At 40.1% G+C, this 19,966-nt stretch overlaps 1 protein-coding gene across 1 annotated transcript; it reads left to right on the forward strand.

Moving 5' to 3' along the window:
• The first annotated feature begins 12,515 nt into the window (after positions 1–12,515).
• On the forward strand, positions 12,516–14,582 carry foxd3 (forkhead box D3). Its single transcript, XM_085252656.1, has one exon. The coding sequence runs from the start codon at positions 12,921–12,923 to the stop codon at positions 14,112–14,114; it is 1,194 nt and encodes a 397-aa protein (XP_085108782.1). The 5' UTR covers positions 12,516–12,920; the 3' UTR covers positions 14,115–14,582.
• The last annotated feature ends 5,384 nt before the right edge of the window (positions 14,583–19,966 follow it).

Genomic DNA, 19,966 nt, shown 5'->3' on the forward strand with positions numbered 1-19,966 from the left:
CACGCTTCTTGCGACCCTGTTGACTATTTTGAATGAAACGCTTGATTGGTCGATGATCACGCTTCAGAAGCTTTGCAATTTTGAGACTGCTGCATCCCTCTGCAAGATATCTCACTATTTTTGACTTTTCTGAGCCTGTCAAGTCCTTCTTTTGACCCATTTTGCCAAAGGAAAGGAAGTTGCCTAATAATTATGCACACCTGATATAGGGTGTTGATGTTATTAGACCACACCCCTTCTCATTACAGAGATGCACATCACCTAATATGCCTAATTGGTAGTAGGCTTTCGAGCCTATACAGCTTGGAGTAAGACAACATGCATGAAGAGGATGATGTGGACAAAATACTCATTTGCCTAATAATTCTGCACTCCCTGTACACAGAGATTAATGGTTGATCCAGAATTGAACCATTGTTGGTTTGTGTGCACGGAAAAACAAAAAGAGACTTTCTTGTTCTGCTTTTTTTCTCTTTTAAACAGAGTAATACAGAGTAATGTCCCGTAAGACCACAAAATCATAAAACTGAAATCCACTACATATCAGGCTCTTAGATCCATATCTTATCACCATCACAAGTTTGTTTGCTTTCTGTGTTTTTACCGAGACAGACTTTCCATTTTGTCCTTGATAACATTGCGTTTTTCATGACTAATAAATCTATACTCGTGATTATGTTAACGATAAGCAGTCCAAAATAAATCATTAATGTGGTCATAAAGTATTAAGCTAATACTTGCTGTGCTGCTCTGGAGATGACGCTACAAATATGGAATCTGCAACTTCTCAACACAAATGAGAAAGAAAAGGCGGGATACGTTCATGTATGGTTCCAAAACAGAGTGGATAATTTATCCACAGTGCAACTGGTCGCGTTGAATCAGATTTCCTTCTCTTTATTATTCATTGTGAATTGTTAGCTGTGCATAGAGAGCTCTCTTAGCGTCTTTCTTTTTCTATTCAGTTGACATTCCTGATGGGGGGAAAATCCAGAATTCATAATGAAGTTCAAAACATTACATATGCAAGGAGAAATTTTGGATCGCTCGCAGCTACAGCTTTGCAGTGTTCCCGTTGCATGGATCTGCACCAACCGCTCTAATGCCAAAAGAGCATGAAACAGAAATGACATATGCTGCAAAACTTGAAATGTATGTAGCTTCCTCAATATTATCCTTGACTGGCTCGCTTTGTTTCAAATGTGTGTCCAAACCATGTACACAGATAGATGACCCAGCAAAGGAATTCCTGCAGCAGCTCAATGAAATGGCTTATGCAGGGCAAATTTAATATGTGGTTTTGCCCAGACAATACAGGGGTTTGAGCAGCTCTGCCATGCCCTGGAGCTGGGTGATGAAGAAGAGCAACACAGAGGAGAATGGGGCCTTTGTGAGAAAGTTTGAAAGCCCCTTGCAGGATGCAGCAAAACCTGACCCAAGACGACAAGTCCCTGTAGGGGAAATAAAATGGGTAATCATTACATAAGTGCCACAAACTGTTAATATCTAGGGAACAAAAGAAGTGCAAACTAAAGTGTGACTGGTAGAATGTACATACGCTCGAGCTCTGAGTGACTCGGGTCACTTTCTCAGCAAGGTGATTCTTATCGGAACACATGTGTTTGGGATTTTACATATATATCATCATTATTATTTAATGTCCATGATATTATCTTTTACAGCTGAATAGAGAAATGAAGGTCATTTGTCATTTCTGCTGTAGCAGCACAATGAAGTCTGCTGCAGAGATTCCATCTGGGTGAAATAAAACAAAGAAATGTTTCATGATCTTCCATCTAATCAAACATCTGGGATGGAGAAGCAATTTTTTTAAGCACAAAGCATCCTCTTTGGAGCCCATAATTTCAAGTAACTTTGCAAAACACTGTTTTAGCAATGTTTCAGCATGCACGCTGCAGAATCATTTAGTCCTGGTGGTTAAGTTTCAAGTCCAGCTGGGGACTGCTCATTTCTCTCGGTCCCCAGTCCTAACTGACATGCTTGCTCTCCAATAAACATAAAAGGACACTGCTGGATCCCTAAAAATCTGTTTAATATTTCATTTATATTTCTCGTGTTTCTGTGGGGCTTTAACTCAATGTTTGTTACCCATAATGCATCACTAAACCATCTTAGGAAGTGACTGCTCAAACTGAATGCCTACACTGAATAACCAGACCATTTTCTGATCGCATTTTAGCACATTATACTCATTTGTAAACATTTAATAACATTCAAAGAAGGTGTAAGGCGCTTTCAAATGACATTAGCCACACTAACAGGAGTCATCTGACTGGAATACCTCTAATTTCTAGTATAGACTGTTTTCATGCAGAATCCTAACATGATAATTGGATTTTCTGTTCTGAGTTGCTTTCTCAAGTCCAGTCACATGGCCCCATTAGCCATTTAGCTTCTCCTTTGGTTCTTGAGTTGTAACATTGCAGGCCAGGAAGAAGCCAGCCAAATCACTATTAACTGCAGATCTTTGATGATTCTGTAACATGTTTAAATGAACTGGTTGATCTGATTTTCCAAAAGTTCCTGAACCAGAAACGGCTTGAGGGGGAATAAAGAATAGTGAGAAACCAGATGGTTTTGTTTAGAATTAGAGGAAAAACATAAAAATGAATGCCTGGATTATTAACAAGCAGATTAAGAGGTACAAAAGCTTCACTCGGCTGTTTTTTTCTCTTTTTGAAGCAACTTAAGGGTGAGCTCTAAGGGCTTGTTACACAGCTTATCACATCCGTTAAGTTAGTGGGTAGAATACAGTTTACACCAAGGCACACATCCTGTGCATAAACTCACAACTGCTCTTATTACCTGTTCTAGCCAACAGATGGCATGAAACTGTGCCCTCAACAGGACGATGGTATGTGCACAGAGTAACAGGCATAAAGTTGTTTTCTTCAGAGGCTGCCATTGCATATGGTCCCAACTGAATAAAAGGACTATGTAAAGTCATATTTAGAGCAAAAGCTGCCTCTCAAAGAGAATCATATAATGTGCTGAATCTTAGGTCCTTCTTCACTGTTTTTTAAATCATCCTTTCAATTTCAAAAGCGCACAGATTTTGGTTTCACATGACACAAAAACATCAAATCTCAGCATTATTCACTGTAAGGAAGAGGACTCCCTTACTGCATTTATTTATATTATCTGTATAGCACTTTAGAGCACACCTTTCACTTTGTTAAAAGCACCTTATCAAGCACTTTATTTAGCATTGCACTTTAAGCATTGATTTCCACACAAGTTTAAATATTTATTGACCATTTATTGGGAATTTTAAAATCAGTTGGTAGCCTTATTTCAGATCCTGCACAGCTGCTCCTCGTCAAGGAATGTGGTGGTTGTCTGTCAGGAGAGAAGAATGGTGATTGAGATTGTGATTAAGGTTTACCAGTAAGGAAAACTAATGCAAATGTGTGTGTGAAATCTAGGGATGAAAGTGGTGCAAATAAGTGTAAGATAATGATTACTCAGCTTTCTTGCCTGTGTCCTCTTCAAGGTGTTTGGGCAAATGTTTCACTGGGGGTCCAGACACCATTTAAAGGTTCCGGGAGAGACCATTGGTAAAGAGAGTGTGGTGAATCTTTTTGTGCTTGGGTTTCTGGGTTTTTATAATATTGGGTTTGGTGTAACATTAAAGTGTGAAATATTTATTAATATGTAAATGTGAAAATGTATTTATGTATTTATTTATTCTTATTGATATATTGTATACTGTGGTGGAAGGTTGGGATTTAAGAATTTACCTGAGAGTGGAATAATGGTTAAGTCTGTGACAGCTGAACATATTTAAGGCTGCCAGTTGTCATTAGAGGATGGATTTTTGTGCTGTGAAGAAGCTCGACAAATTAATTGTTGTAAGGCGAGCTGTATAGCAAATAATTACTTTGTTCCACTACAATTGCCTTGGTCCATCTCACTGTGTTTCCAGCCGCTAAGGGCCGCCCTGTTACATGCACAAATTGCACAAACACTCAAACACTACGTACATCATTTATCATTATGGTAATACCACCAATACTACACAAGTACTGATCAAAAGGTTTAAAATCTTGAATCTGGACTCTCAATGTGTCAAAAAGAAATGTAAAAAAAAAGCAGTTTTGACCCATGCACATCTCCTGAACGTTGTCGGAATTTTTCACATTTTCTGTTACATTCTGTCACTTTTTATATTGGCTCAAGAACAAAACTGTGTCCATTGATCTTTTTATGTAAACAACTGTAGCTGCCCAGCAACACTCAATCATCCCCAATGCTTCCAGATATTAACATTGCAAATTTATCATCATGCCCTAGCTCATTCGTTGAGATTTGCCACACTGGTATTCTATTTGTTCAGTGCATTAGAAAACTCCACACCAAAAATGCATTTTTCAGAACCATCAGGAGGATGAATCACGAGTCCTGCACGTACACTTGATCTCGACTACATAAAAGAACTATGCAAGGTTATCACTTAACACATGTTAACACCTTTTTACAAGGAAAATCTACTCTAACTGCTGCCTGCAGCTGTGTTCTACTCTCAAAGTGTGTGCAATTCGCCAACATTGAGTTGACCAAGTGACCAGAAAAATGATATTCAGTGTGAGCCTGCTGCCAGGTGTCATTACATTTCCCCCTATCCAGCAGAGAAAAGCAGCCACACACACAGACATCTGTTTCTAAGATACCCTCCCAAGCTCATAACAGTGTCCTTTTTGCCTTATTTTGTGATCATATTGAGAAGCTGTGGTGTGTGCGTGTAAAAATTGAGCCTCTATCAATCTTTGAGTGTACTCATGCAACAAAGCCTGACTGGACCGAGACATTTCCTCAGAAATTTGTTATTTTCCAAAAGCCAACCAACAAACACAAGTCTCACATTTGGCCTAATGCATTCAGAAGTATAAAAAAGGCTGTATTTGACTACATCAGGACACAACAACTCACAGTTGTTCATGCAGAGGGCTGATGGTACATTTTGACACGAATTCATATGCAAAGGGCGCATGGATTTTATTTTAAAATCCCATAACACTGAGCATTGTGAAACATATTCCAAACAGCCGCCTCCATCACTTTTCATGCCAACTCTGACATCCAAGCAACAATCCCCCCCCCCCCCCCCGCCACTTCCTGTGACAACAGTATCTGCTTATGATCTCGCTGGTGGACAAGCACACAGTCCTCAAGGCTGGCTCAGTGTGTGGCGGTGGGTGAAATCCCCCCTTTTGTGCAGCAGAGTGTTGGACCAGGCCGGGTGTCCTCTTAGTCAAATCAAAGGCGCTTCCTCCGGCACTGTGGCAGAGCCCACTGCCTCTGGAGCTACTCATTATTACATGCGAAGGGGGACTTGTGATCTTTTTAATTATTCTGCACTTCATTTCTATCCCACCATTCAAAACGCAACATGAGAATTGATTGCCTTAAAGATCCATCTTTATAATCTCCCTCAGGCCCATAAATTATCCAACTTTTGGGCAGGGTGGACGAGCCATGCAGGCACAAGCAGATCCCTTTCAGAGCTAGGCGGAGGCACATCGCTGCAGTGTGTTGGGGGGAGCCAAACTGAATGGGGCTGCTCTTTTGCTCGCTGAAAAACGACAGGGAGAAAAAAAAGTACACTTGTTATCTTGTGAACCCTCAAACATGTAAGATAGGAATCTCTTGAATGTCAGCGACAGAAATGGAATTAACAAGAGATCTTTTTATTGTCACAGAAGGTCATTAGGCTGCCAATCGGGGTAATTATGGAAATGATCTCCCCAGCTCTTTGGAATGTTTTCCTGCTTCCATAAGGACTTGAAAGTGTTCAATCAGCCTCTCTCGTGGGAAAGTTCAGCCATAACTGCAAGTGTACCAGCAAAATCAAATTAAGCAAAGAGATTTCATTAGTATTTATAGCCCCGAGGCATTTGTAAAAGTATGGAGCTGCAGAGTAATGTGGGACTGTGGCGAAGAGAATTATTGCTTAATGACAAAGGCCATACCTAGAAGACATACACATGGATAATGAATAGGAGGCATTGATTACATCTTTGAAGAGGATTCTGGAGGGATTGTAAAATATTGATGCTTACTTTGGACTCCCTGCATGGATGCAAGGGAGATAACCTTGTTGTTAACCCCGCTATGCTGTTTGCTTTATTATCTGCAGACGTTCTACCTAAAAGCAAATATTGTAATGCAACACTGTTGCAATAATTTTAGATGGTTTTATCTTGTGTTTTATATAAAGGTTTTGTGTATTTTTACTGCTGTAGTTCTGTTGCTGCATTTAGTGTGAAAGAGAACTGAAGCATAGCTTAAAGGCTGCAACATCTACTCAGGCACTCTTTAGGTGTTCATGACCAGTTTAAATGTATTTAAATGGATACTGGAAGGGGAGTAAAAATAGGTTTGCTGAAACGAAGTAAGTTTATGTTTTCTTTGTGTGTGAAATGCACTTCGCCATCTGGGGTAAAAATGAAATGAAGTCAGATAGCAATGTGCGATCAGGTGGAACACCTGATTTGAATCACTGGGTCTATTCAGTCCACTTAACCTCAGAGTAATTGACAATTTAAAGGTGCAGTCCTTAATTTCAACGGACAGAACCAGGACTTTGATTAGGATGTGTGATATGCACTTCCCCGCAGGAATAACAGGCAAGGACATTTTTTTAAATAACGCAAATAGGGGAAGCCATACATTAAATGTAAAATATTATGTTTGGAGATTAAAGGAATAATATTAGGCCTGCAAGAGAACAAGCACGTTATAGACAAGTGATACTAATGTGATCTTAGACCTTTTTATACATCATTTATACATCATTTTAAGCTTCTTTGTAAGTCATACGTTTTAAACACAAACACACATTTCGGTCAATCATACAATGAAAACACCATTCCTCTCCGACCGAAAGCTTTTGTCTCATTATCTCATTTTTTTTCTCCCACAATAATTGGGTTCGTGAAGAGGTAAAGTGTCTCTGTGAAGAACTTGACAGATTATGTGAAGGTGTATTATTACGTGTAGGGCAGGCGGGATGTAGGAGGTAATTTACTGTGATGTTACATTTATTTATATATATGCATCAATAAGCAGGAGGATATTGAGTTCAGGGGTCGAGCTGAATGAGAGTTCTCTTCCATGCTTATGGGGAAAAGGTGCTTTGGATGCAAACATTAATACTGGCGCGTGAAGATTTTCATTGTGAAATCAAAAAAATGTGAGATAAGGGTTTTTTTTTATTGTTCTGCATTTCAAGAATTTTTGCAATGGCAAATAACCTCAAATCAAGTGTACTCCTGAAAACAAAGGGCCAATACAATCAAAATCCAGTGAAACGTTTATTAAATGCACTGATTTCCTCACTTTTTATTCTGAAACTTACACACTGGTTAAAAACGTGGAGATGAACCTGTGAGCGCTATTATAGGTATTTCTGAGATGCTTTCTTTATCATTTGACATCTTTGGCTGTGACTATTAGCACATCGTTTACTGTTCTTTCAGTGATTCAGTTCAAAGACGAGGTGCGCGTGTTTTGGCACCGCGCTAAATGCCCGCAATTGGGCCAATTTGCACTGTTTACGGCTTGAATCGCAACACAGTGATATTCCGATTCAGTCCTTAATCTGAATGACAATGAACCTACAAATAGGGTGACACCGCGCGTATTTAACAAGCACACAATGGCATGGTAATCCGGCTGCATTTAACTGAAGGTGTCACTTTCCCACCAGCACCTGCGAGTTTCCACGCAACCAGCCTTCTCCTGGGGGCTTCTCACTCACGGGCAGCCGTAGGGGGGGACAGGGGCGAAGGCCGGCGTGTTTACGAGTTAAAATATTTGATATTAGATTGTAATACAAATTTATGTAAAAACAAATGAAAAAATGTGGTTTGTGTACATTAAAGGACGTGAAAATGATCAGTCAATATTAATTCAAAGCGACAATAAAGTAACGTGTCCTTCTTTGTAACCAGATACATCTCTTACGGGAATAAAATCTTTTGATTTTTTCCCCGAATTTTCATATATTACGTTCTCTTATTTTATTGTTGTTTCTCATGTTTGCTTGATTTATTTCAAATTATCTTTTATGTCACAACACGAAAATCTTCAGGCTAGAAAAAAAGGTCTTCGACTTATTCTAGTGACAGACAGCTGTTTAAGCTGTGCATGAGTTTATTTCTGCTCGCCGCTTGACCCAGATATCGCCAGTGTCCACTAAGAGTGCAATCCCCCCAATTTTTTTTCAAATAATGAAAGAAATTAGTTGATTTTTTTTTCTTTTCCTACCTGAAACACAAGCATGCTGATCTGGGGGGAAACTATTAAAGGGAAGATGGAAAACAGTGGCTGTAAGTAGGAGACCTAAACTTGAGACTGGGAAATCAATAGAAAGGCGTGGGGTGTGTCCCCTTAAACGTGATATTATCGCTCAATCGATCCCCATTAAAAATATAAAACCGCATTAGCATCCAAAAACGGCCCGTGAATGAGCTGTAAATGGTAAAGTGAGTAAAGGCACGACATTTCATGGATCACCTGCTGCAACTGCGCAGCCTGACCTGTTGAAATGTGTCTTTATACAGACGCGTCAAACAGATGGGACGTCCAACAAAACACAAACACACACACACACAGTGAGAGAGAGACAGCATACACGCTCGGATCTTTGGCTTCCATTCTAGGTCCTTTTTTCTTGCTTTTGACGTGACATGTGAGAGATTTGGCTGCGGCCGATCCAGCAGGAGGGAGGGTTAAAAAATGAGCTCCATCATATTGTTTGACAGAAACTCGCAGGTTGATAGAGTGGATTCTGAGAAGGGCTGAAAATGGTGATTTCCAAAAGAGAAGAGGAAGAAACGAACACAAAAAAGAGGAGGGGAGGTGAAAAGCTGTCATACCTGCCTTCTGGATTTTACGAGTAAAATGTGAAAAAAATCCAGTTCTGGGGAAGAAGAATGTGTAAAGTTTTGTTGTGATATTCTAATATTGAGCTATTTCGTTTTTTATTTAATGTGACAATCCAAAGATCTGACTGACTGCTGTGAAATAATTAACATAATGGTCGCAATAAGAATGTATCAGTTTATCGTCACATTGGGAGTTGCATGCTGCCCCTAGAGATGCACTCTGTCACCTGATCAGTGAGCTGCCTTTAAAGATCTGGTTTTGCGGAAAATCCGTGCAAGAATGTGAATTATTTAGCCCGCTTCAATGTAAAGTTTCATTTTTGAGCATTAATATTGTCATGTTTGCATCATGCACAACGTTTTATTCTTCCAAAGACTCCCTCAAGACATGCAAATGAATAATTATATAAAATAACATTTTACAGATGTCTTAAGCATATTTTGCAGGAAAATAAAGATCCTGGTTTCACCAGTGCGCACGCGAGGTTTTACGCCAAAGTTACTTTTGAGAGTTTTACAGGAAAAGCTGTTACAAAGCTGTTTGTACTCCGAATGTTTTTGTGTGCCAATTGGGATGTTATTAGGACAGCACTTCCAAAAAACCTCCAGTAGTTTTCTACTCTAAAAAGCCCTGACGCCTGTGTCAGGAAATTATCGACAATTAAAAATATAATACAGCCATACTTTAAAATATTTATATTAATACATTTATAGAAACATATGATTTGTATATATTTATACAACTTACAAATACTTTGTATATAAGAAAATTACAACTATTTTAAAATTATTCACCCCTTCATTATTATTATTATTATTATTATTATTATTATTATTATTATTATTAGTAGTAGTAGTAGTAGTAGTAGTAGTAGTAGTAGTAGTAGTATCACAAAATAAGCATGCTGTCCAATCTGGTAGACTAAATAAAAATAAATTATAAGTCACATATCTTCACCTTTTCTTTTCCCTCGCCACCAAATTTTGATAATAAGCGTCTCCTGTCACCTTTATTCATTCAGACAAACTCAGCTCTGTAGCAGTCTGAGGCGTTAGCCTCGCCAGAGTCTCTCTGAGCAACGCACTCCTCCAACCTCCCAGCTTCTGCAGGTGACCTCTGAACCCAGGGACAGACGCACGAGGACGGGGCAGAAAGCAGGAATCGCGGGAGCATAATGCCTTATTATGATGACAATTATTTGTTCGGTGACCTTGCTGGTACGGCGTGCACTCATCACATGTGCTGGCTCTTTCCTCTCCATCACCTGTGCTGCCTCAACCGCCGCCGCTTCTGCTTCTGCTGCTCCACCGCCATCTCCTCTTCCCACCTCCACCCAGCCACCCCGACACTCCTGCTTGCACTCGTTGGTTTCATGCAGGAACGAGATGGCTTATTACACTAAAAGGTTTTGTCGCGCTAAGCCGTGCATGCGTGCTTAAAACGTACTTTTCATTAACAAACTGCGGAGGTATAAAAGCGGATTTATGAGGCTTCAAAAGATCACAGGAAGGACGGGTTTGAAACCCCCTCTCGGTGCTTTTGCAGTCAGGTTATATCAGCAGTTACGCCGCCTTTCACACAACACTGCAACTCCGGGATTTTTTATTTTTTGTTTTTAATGAAGGCTTGCTGCACCTGCCTTTCCTAAAAGAGGGGGGTTAGGACAGCTGTTCTGCGATCATCTGATTCTTTAAAGTAAAACAAAAATATAAGAAAACTGTAAAAATAAATAAATAAATAAATAAAATCAAACATCTGCTATACCCACGTGTCTCTTATTTTGCTCCTGTAAAAGATTTCTTCTGTAAGAAGACAAAGAAAAGGAGGATTCTTGATTGGGCCCAACATGAGTTATTCTGCTGTTAAACGCCCGAATGTAATGAAAGAAAGAAAAGAACGAACTGTGATGGAAAAAGTTTTCCTTTTAAAAAGAAAAAATATATATTGAAAAAAATCTGTCAATTAAAACTCAACTATATATCTTTTTTTTTTTATGTTTTAATCTGACAAATCCACAAAGCAAATAAGCGATTCCTTAAATACACTCTCGCCGCGCGGAGGAACAGGATGAAAGTTGACCCCAAGCCTCTGGATTCATCTTCTAAGTAGCCCCGGTATTGACGGACATCCAGATCGCGCGGGTCATCGAGAGATTAACGCGGAGCCAGTCCGATCGGAATCCACGATTCCGTCCCTTTGACCCGAACACACACGCATTATTAATGATAGTGTTTTAATTTAATCCCACTTTTAGCTTCGCCAGCTCAGGTGCCGGTGAAGAGGCGCTGTGAAGGCACTTAAGGGATCAAATTTACCCCCAAATTATACAAATTAAGTACAATAATAATAATAACAATAATAATAATTCAGTGTTGTATCGTTAATTTTATTTGAATAAAGCCCTGACATTAAGTAACTGGCTCGTGCTGATTTTTAGGTATTTCCTCCTGAGAGGTTCCAGAAACCGTGTGTACGTTCAAGGCGCCTATGTCAAGCTCGAAAATGTCTAAATTGCTGTTTTTATTTTAACACACAAACGTTAAGATAAGCCGCTTTGACAAACGGCCTAAATACAGCAGCTCGTGCTTTCCTATCAGTCCTCCCAGATTTTCGCACGCGACGCAGGAAGCCTTGTGTAAAGGACCTGACGTGCCCCCTCTGTCAGAGCTCAGCCTGCACCGCTCACCTTCACGCTTTTGTGAATAAACGTTCTCTTTGCACTCACCCGCTGCCCGCATTTCCTACTTTTTTTTCAAATGCAAAAACTCGGGTGACACGGACACGGGGGAAAGGGGGGGGGGGGGGGTCGTTAGCACCTCTTCCAAACTCTGAAGGAAATTCTGCATTCGTCCCATTCATCGTCGCTGCTGCCGCTTCTTCAATATTCTTCCCACCTCGGCTAAATCCTGCGGGAATAAATAGACTGGAATTCATGCTTTGCATTCGCTGCTTGGATTTACGCGACCGGGCTTTAAAGCTGGGAGCACCGAGGCATGCAATTCCAGCACCGAATGAACAGAGCAAGCAAAAATATCAATAAAAAAAACATGTCTAACGTATCCTTTCAAGGAGAGTTACATGCACGGACTCTACGCTAAAATAAAGTGTGGGGATTAAAAATAAACTACGCATGCACAATTAAACAGTTTCTATAAATATATATATATATATAGAAGTCAATACATTCATGAACTTGAAGGAAGATTCCGTTAACTTAGCTGTTGTCGTTTTCATTCTGCAGCTGTCAGCAGAGTTCGCGTTAGCAAAGTTAAAGCTTTGGTTTGTTTTTTAACGCGGTCACATTATTGCGCGTCAGATCTTTCAATCACGCGAGCCAATTTTCTCCCCCTCCTCCTCTTCCTCCTCCCTCTGCCACCGTTAAATGGTCTATGACGGACGAACACAAAAATAAGCGGAAAGCAGCACTGCTGATGTCCCATTGTTGACAAATCCATGAAACAACTCCAGTTTGCATGGTTTAACAGAGAGGAGAGGAGAGGTGGGTGGAGGGAGGAGAGTGGAGAGAGGACAGGGGGGCGTCTGTCGTCACCAAACCACGTGTCCAGCGCTGATAGTATATCTTATAGTGGGGAGGGAAAGTAATCTATCAGACAGTCTTGTTAAAAGCCCCGGCCTTTTTCAGAGCAGCATGTGTCATCTCGGCTCGGTTCTCCAAATATCGCTCGTCCAGGAAATCTAAGCACCGAGAAGGGACGTCGGAGCGCAAAAGTCGCGCTGTCTGCAAAACAACTTCTAGGCGAGACGTGCTGCTCCCCGGGCCTGCTCACTGACCGAGTGGAGAAATATTTGTAGAAGTTTGAAGTTCCTTGTCGGCTGGACTGGCAGGCGTCCGGTTCGATCACATTTAGATTTTTGGGGAGGGGAAAGCATCCGATCTGTTGACAACCAGCAGCGCGAGCGCACTGATCGCGCGGCTGCTCTGTCTTTTTCGGCTGCAGTGAGACTTTTTTAATAATAAAAAAAATAAAACGGTGTCAGTAAGAAGTGAGATGACCCTGTCTGGAGGCAGCGAACGAGCCAGCGACATGTCCGGCCAAACTGTGCTCACAGCCGAGGACGTGGATATTGACGTAGTGGGCGAGGGAGATGAGGAGGGCATGGAGAGGGTGGACAGCGACTGCGACAGCCCAGGAGACGGCATCTTGCACGACCTCCGGGGGGAAACGGGAGACGAGGAGGTGGAAGACGAGATCGAGGTGGAGAAAGAGGAGATGACGTCCGGGGTAGGGAGTCCGTGCTGCGAGAGCGCCGGGGAGGCAGAATCGGGCACCGGAAAAGGAGAGGGTCACGACCAGAGCGCAGCGCCAGGTGCGATCCAGAAGCCCAAGAGTAGCCTGGTAAAGCCGCCTTACTCCTACATCGCACTTATCACCATGGCTATCCTGCAAAGCCCGCAGAAAAAGCTCACCCTCAGCGGGATCTGCGAATTCATCAGCAACCGCTTCCCTTATTACCGTGAGAAGTTCCCGGCGTGGCAAAACTCCATCCGTCACAACTTGTCTCTCAATGACTGCTTCATAAAAATCCCTCGGGAACCTGGTAACCCCGGCAAGGGCAACTACTGGACCATGGACCCCGCTTCAGAGGACATGTTCGACAACGGCAGCTTCCTCAGGAGGAGGAAAAGGTTCAAGAGAGTTCAGCCAGATGTGCTCAGGGACCAGACTGCTCTCATGATGCAAAGTTTCGGGGCGTACAGTCTTGGAGGGCCCTACGGGAGACACTACGGTATCCACCCGGCGGCGTATTCCCATCCGGCTGCTTTGCAGTACCCGTACATCCCCCCTGTAGGTCCCATGCTGCCCCCGGGCGTCCCTCTCCTGCCCTCGGCGGAGCTAAACAGAAAAGCGTTCAACTCTCAGCTCAGCCCGAGCCTTCAGCTTCAACTCAGTAGTCTCAGCACGGCGTCTATGATCAAATCAGAGCCTTCAAACAGACCTTCATTCAGTATAGAAAATATAATCGGGGTGTCCAGTGCCTCCTCTTCCTCGCCGGGCGCAGCTCAGGCTTTCCTGCGGCCTCCTGTGACCGTCCAGTCGGCCCTGCTGAGCGCGCAGTCCCTCTCTCTGACACGGACCTCAGCCGCTATCGCGCCCATCCTCAGTGTACCTTCAAATATTATTTCTGGACACGTTTTACCCTCAGCGGCGGCGGCGGCAGTGTCCAAATGGCCTTCACAATGACTTCAAACCGAAGAGAAAGCAAACTCTTATTTTTATATAGAGACATTATTACTGGGAAGTGTGAAAAGCACAAATTTATAGGCAGCACTGGACTGTAAAGCCATGTAAAGACTGTTGAAAAACAGAGAACAAAAAACGAAAAAGAAGATTTTTTTCTGTACAGGTAATATTTGTAAATATTTGTATAAAAAAAGACAAATGATTTTGCCAGTTTGACTTTTACCTGTTCCTTTCTCCCCTTTGTTCCTGTTTGAGATCTGTGGTAATTATTTTACGTTTTTTTTCTCCTTTCCTTTTGTAACAGAAGCTCAACTGGACATAGTTACTTTGGCTTCTTTTTCATACAAGACACAAAACCTCTGGAAAAAAAGAGACTGTTTATAATAATAATTTTTAAAAAATACAAATATATGTAATTCTATGTAGCTATATTGTGTTGTAAACTGAATTTATTTGTAAATAAATCTAAGAAAGAATTAAAAATCAATTTTCATTATTAACATTCTTAACATTTTTGACACGTGATTTGAGAAAAAAATCGCATTATTTCAAGGGAACATTTTTCACGGTAAAAAAAAAAAAATCGTAAATTTAATTTGAATAACTTCACAGTTCGTGTAAAGCATACATTATTAATATTGCTACACAAAAAAATCGAAGCTGTCTTATTTTGTTGTCTGTTTTCAGGCTTAAAAATATCGAATATATAAAATATTATTATTAATAATAATAATATATAACATATATGTTTTTAACATTACTTTCAATGTTTCATTTTATCAGCATAATTCAAAGTATTTCATTATTTAGAAATTGAAATAGAAAAAAATTAGTTATACTTTACAGTTTACTTTACACTTCCTAAGGATTAGAATTTAACAAAATATATTTTTTTACTGCTGTTGCGATTGACGTGGTAGCGTTTAAAAACATATTTAAAGTTACAATTTAACAATAGTATGCAAATAAAAATAACTAAAAATACTGACAAAGGTGTATGAATAATATGTAATCGTAAATTTTAAAATAAAAAAATAAAAAACTTGTAAAAGCTTTGAGATTAGCTTGCTATAGAGTAAATTCAATCCTGAAAATTTGCGCGTATGCCTACCTTATATTTATGCTTTTTGCAGGAAGGCATACATCTAATTTGTATCATATTTCAGATGATGGGATGTGGCATAAAGAGGTGAATATTGAGCACAAATCAGTGTAGCCCTTTATTAAAGTATTTACCCTGGAATTTCCCGACAATGCTCCCTGACAGGGGGTTACAGTTTAGACCACAGGTTCACCATCACATCACACGCTGTACGCTTTTGCGCGATATTCTGTGGCTTGGCTCCTATAAAGGTAACAATTTCGCAGTTGTGTCTGGCTAATCACTTTTACACAAACAGCAAGTGGTGTGCGTGTGTGCATATGAAAGCGAGAGTGTGAATGTGTAAATGTGTGTGTGTGTGAGAGAGAGAGAGAAAGAGGGTGAGCGCGAGGGGTTTTAGGGGCTATATTTATCTGATCCCCATGGGAAAGAGAAAAAGGCCTCTCTCTCCGCTCCAATTCACTTTCAGACACCGAAGAAGGTGCTGATGATGCAAAAGTCTTCTCCAATGTCACCGTGACATTTCTACTTACTAAATTCATTATTATTCAGACTATTGATATCATTCAAATTACCTACAGCAGTGACTGTGATGTTATTATTTTAAAGACCAGTCCTTGATTATTTATCTACTGAAACATAAAAATAATATATAAATTAAAATGTGAGACATTGTCTGCATTGCACTGCCCGTAATAGATTTCTGATCATTTCTGCCATTTTTTTCCCTTGCCATTCGATCATGCGATTATAAAATGACAAGGCATTAAATATAGCAGGCTCTACAATGAAGTGGTGGCTAAAGAGTACAGTTAGAGAAAGGTGAGTGAAATTTTGGGGGATGCAGAAATATTCAGAAAAAGCATCAAATTTTAAATACCAAAAAGACTCAAACTTGCACTTGTTGAACCTGTTTATTTAAACCTCTAATTTATTTCTTGTGTGACGTGTGTACATGGCTACGAGCGGGGATTCAGACTCCACAAAGCAACATTAACCCAGCCTCGCGCGTCTGTCTTATAGGATGCGAGCATCTATAATTACACTTGCAGTGTTGCAGTGTGAAGCCCGGGTGTGAGATCTTGTGCAGGCTGACAACACCTTGAGGCCGTGACATCCATGCCGCTAGGGGGCGTCAACATACACCTGCGGCTCTTAATTAGGGTGATCATAAATAAAATAAATATTTGTGAAAACCTGAAATAATACATCAACATTTTCCACCTAATTTTCTTTCTTCTTTGCACACACACACTTCCTGCTGGACAAATTTATCCGAGTAATCTAACTGCAAATTTGATTTTAGATCATAAGTGATGTTTTACCATTTACCATTATTTTTGTAGTTTGTAGTAACATTGTAGCAGAGTATCTGCAAGTGGTTTTTTTTCCCTTTAAGCTAAAATTGGTAACGTTAATTGTGTTAATATTTAAGATACAACACAGAGAGGAAACACCGAAAGCAAAGCTTTTGTTAACGACAGAGCACTAAATTCCTGAACCGAAGCTGCAGTGCTGCAAATACAGGCATGAACAAGATTTCTAGCAGCACGGGCCTACTTAAAGGGTAAGCCAGTGCAATAATAACAATAACAGAGTTAATGGCTATTATTAATATTATTATTACTATTATTAAAATTATGCTACGTTAGCTTAAAGTTATTTCTTACTTGTTGTTTCATCAAAACCAAGCGCAGTTTCGTGTAATTATGGTGCAAACTATGGCGCACAATTTGCTAAACGAACGAAGACGCTCATTTATAGACGCTCGCGCGCCCGCCCGCACGGGCGCACACGATAATGAGCCATGCAGCTGCACGTGCTTGTGCACAGGTGGAGAAAAGCCTGGGTTGTAGTTCCCACAGCTCCACCAGACAGGCTATATTAGTATCCAAGCACAATCTGTAAATACAGCTCGCTCTCCCGCCCCTCTCTCTCTCTCTGTGATTCCTGACTTGTTTTACCTCCATATAACCTCCTGAGCGGAAAGAGTTTATGTAGAGGTTGTTTTTTTTTTGTATTTTTGTTTTGTTTTTTAGTGCTGATTGTGCTTGTGGCTATGATAGGTAACAAATCCTTTTTTTTAGTATATTATCAATGCATAAATGTGTCCAGTCAGCATTCGTGATATAAAAAGAGGTCACAGCTCTTTTTGAACCTAAAGTTAGATTATCGGGAAAAACAAAAAACAAAACATAACATTTTTTTTTTTTTTTTTACTTGGATCTCTTTTGTGTTAGACATACGTTTGTGCTGTCCTGTGTGAAGAAAAAAAACGTAAAAGGTGGGGGGGGGGGGGGGGGGAATCTGAAGACCTATACACAGAAAACTGAAAGAGAGAAATTATCACTGCCTGTTGAAGTTGCTACAACTCTTAAGTTCAAAGTGCGTGAGGTAGATTAAGAAGGAATATTTTATAGAGAAATTGAATTAATATCCAACATAATGCACTTTATTTTTCACAGTACAATCTTTAAAACCAAAAACTTACAATTACTGATGTTACACTATGCTGCTTATGCGTGATCAATATTAGCTGCTAGAGCAGTGTATAGTCATCTGTAACTCTGTATGAGTTTTAGCTTTCAGGTTTGGGACTCAAGCCCATGCACAAACTGTGGGATGCTAAAGTAAAACAAAAACATCCTGTAGCAGGTTGGGAAATGACATCACTGCAAACAATGATGCATGAAAAATAGTTCAATTTGTCCATTCACTGAAACCCAAGTAAACAGTTGCACAGGAATATATAATAGTGATTTGTCCACTTGCACTGAGGCTTGTTAGAGCTCATGAGCCCATTTAAATCCTCCTTTCTGTCCCACCGAAAGGCAAAAATGGCTGTTGAACTTCATTTGCATTTAGTTTTTATCTGTCTTGTCCAAGTACACAAATTTAGTGTTTAAGAGTGTAATGATGCTGCAATCTCAGAAGCCAAAATTCCACATTTTGCAGGACCCTATGAGGGTGGATGTGTCTTTATCATACCAGAGAAGTCTCTGATCCATGCAGAACATTAAACATCTGGGTGATGATATTGTTCAAAGTAAGCTGTTAAAGTGCAAACCATGACCTTTGTTTCAGAGAGTGACTGCCAAGTATAACTGAAAGACTGAACCAGACTGATACAACACCCCTCTGGACGTAGGCTTTCAAAGCCTAGCACAGAATTGAAATGCTATTAAGTGCACACAAATAGTGCAGGATTTTTCCAAATGGCAATTAATTATGCACTCAAGAATGAATCTGAAAAGGTGCAGGACTTCTTTATCATCACAATTCCCAAATAAGACATAATAGGAGAAATCTCTATGAAGTTCTGGATTTGTTGATCCGGCTTGACTTGCTGTAGCAAACATGACTGTTGACATGATAGACTTTAGTGACATTGGGAAGCAAGGCCTAGGCCTTTAATAATAACTAGGTCATCCTGCACCACAAGCTATAGCCTTCTCCTGGGCGGAGATTACAGACAGTAAATGTAGGTACAGCAGTTGCTGAATATTTAAAAAGGCATAGAGATGAAGCAATAAATGACAAAGTAAAGCTGGCGTGGCTGGGCATTAATAACTAATGGGTACCAGTGAGTTATAGGCTGCTGCTGTTGTAATGAAAGTGTCATTGCAAATCAGCAGTTGTCCGAGGTTATTATTATTTATGCATAATTGATGCCAGAACCACAAGGAACATGTCTCATCCAACAAACCCTAACACCTTGAGAACAAAGATGATGGTGTCAACAAAAGAAAAGGTCACAAAGAGAAAGACGCCCTCTGGCTTGGATTTAGCCTACAGTGTGCAGGGAAGACAAGGTAAGGATGTGATACCCATATCTACATCTGTGTACAGAAGATTAACACAAACTAATACACTAGTTAGACTGTCGCCCCTCTGCTGCTGATTATATAGTGGATTTTTCTCTGTCACTTTGATATAAATTTTGTGAAATCAGCTGCTCCTGAGCTATTTGCAAAGACTTAGAATTAAGCATTTGTTATGACAGCAACAATTTCCAGTTTGGCATGGATGCTTGCTTCTTTAATGTCCAAACTTATTGATTCCATGTGCATCCATTTTATCTGCCAATTTGTTTGTTCTGCTTCCACGTACCTCCAAATTTGCAGAAAACAACTAAATATATTATAAACTGTATAGTATTATTATGTTTTTACTTTCTTGGATATAATTTGAGATTTCAAAAATGTTTCATAGTCATATTTATATTGATAAGAAATGTTAAAATGTTTTTCATTATAAATGTAATCATGTTATGTGGATATTGTAGACTATTGGAATTGACAAATTCATATTCCTGATTATGATTGTTATGAATCAGCTGTATTGGATAATGGACACATCTAAAACCTGCAGGACACCAGCACTGGAGGCCTGGAGTTGCCTAATGCCTATGCAGTCAGCCTCGCCCCCCCAACCCATGTTATTAAGCAATCTTAGGAGTGTTCATTTATTACCAGGCGGCCTCTAACCTCCAAATTCAGCATCAGCTGCAAAAAAAAAAAAAAAAGCGAAAATACGGAAGAAATAAATCTTTAATAATGCATAATACCCATCATAAATCTTTTTTCAGAGATGCCTTCACTGTGCCTGGGAAATTTAGAATACATTATTCGACTTGTAACTTCTAACAAGTGAGCACAAACTGTGAGAGTAATATACCAAAAAAACTTCCTGTCACGTGTTAAAAAAAGGTCTTGGATGATCTGAAACTGGATTATTAAAACGCGTTTGA

This window comes from Mchenga conophoros, linkage group LG17 (assembly GCF_057382185.1).
Source record: "Mchenga conophoros isolate Kocher_MC1m ecotype Shallow Benthic linkage group LG17, M_conophoros_male_GT1.1, whole genome shotgun sequence".
Taxonomy (NCBI): Eukaryota; Metazoa; Chordata; class Actinopteri; order Cichliformes; family Cichlidae; genus Mchenga; species Mchenga conophoros.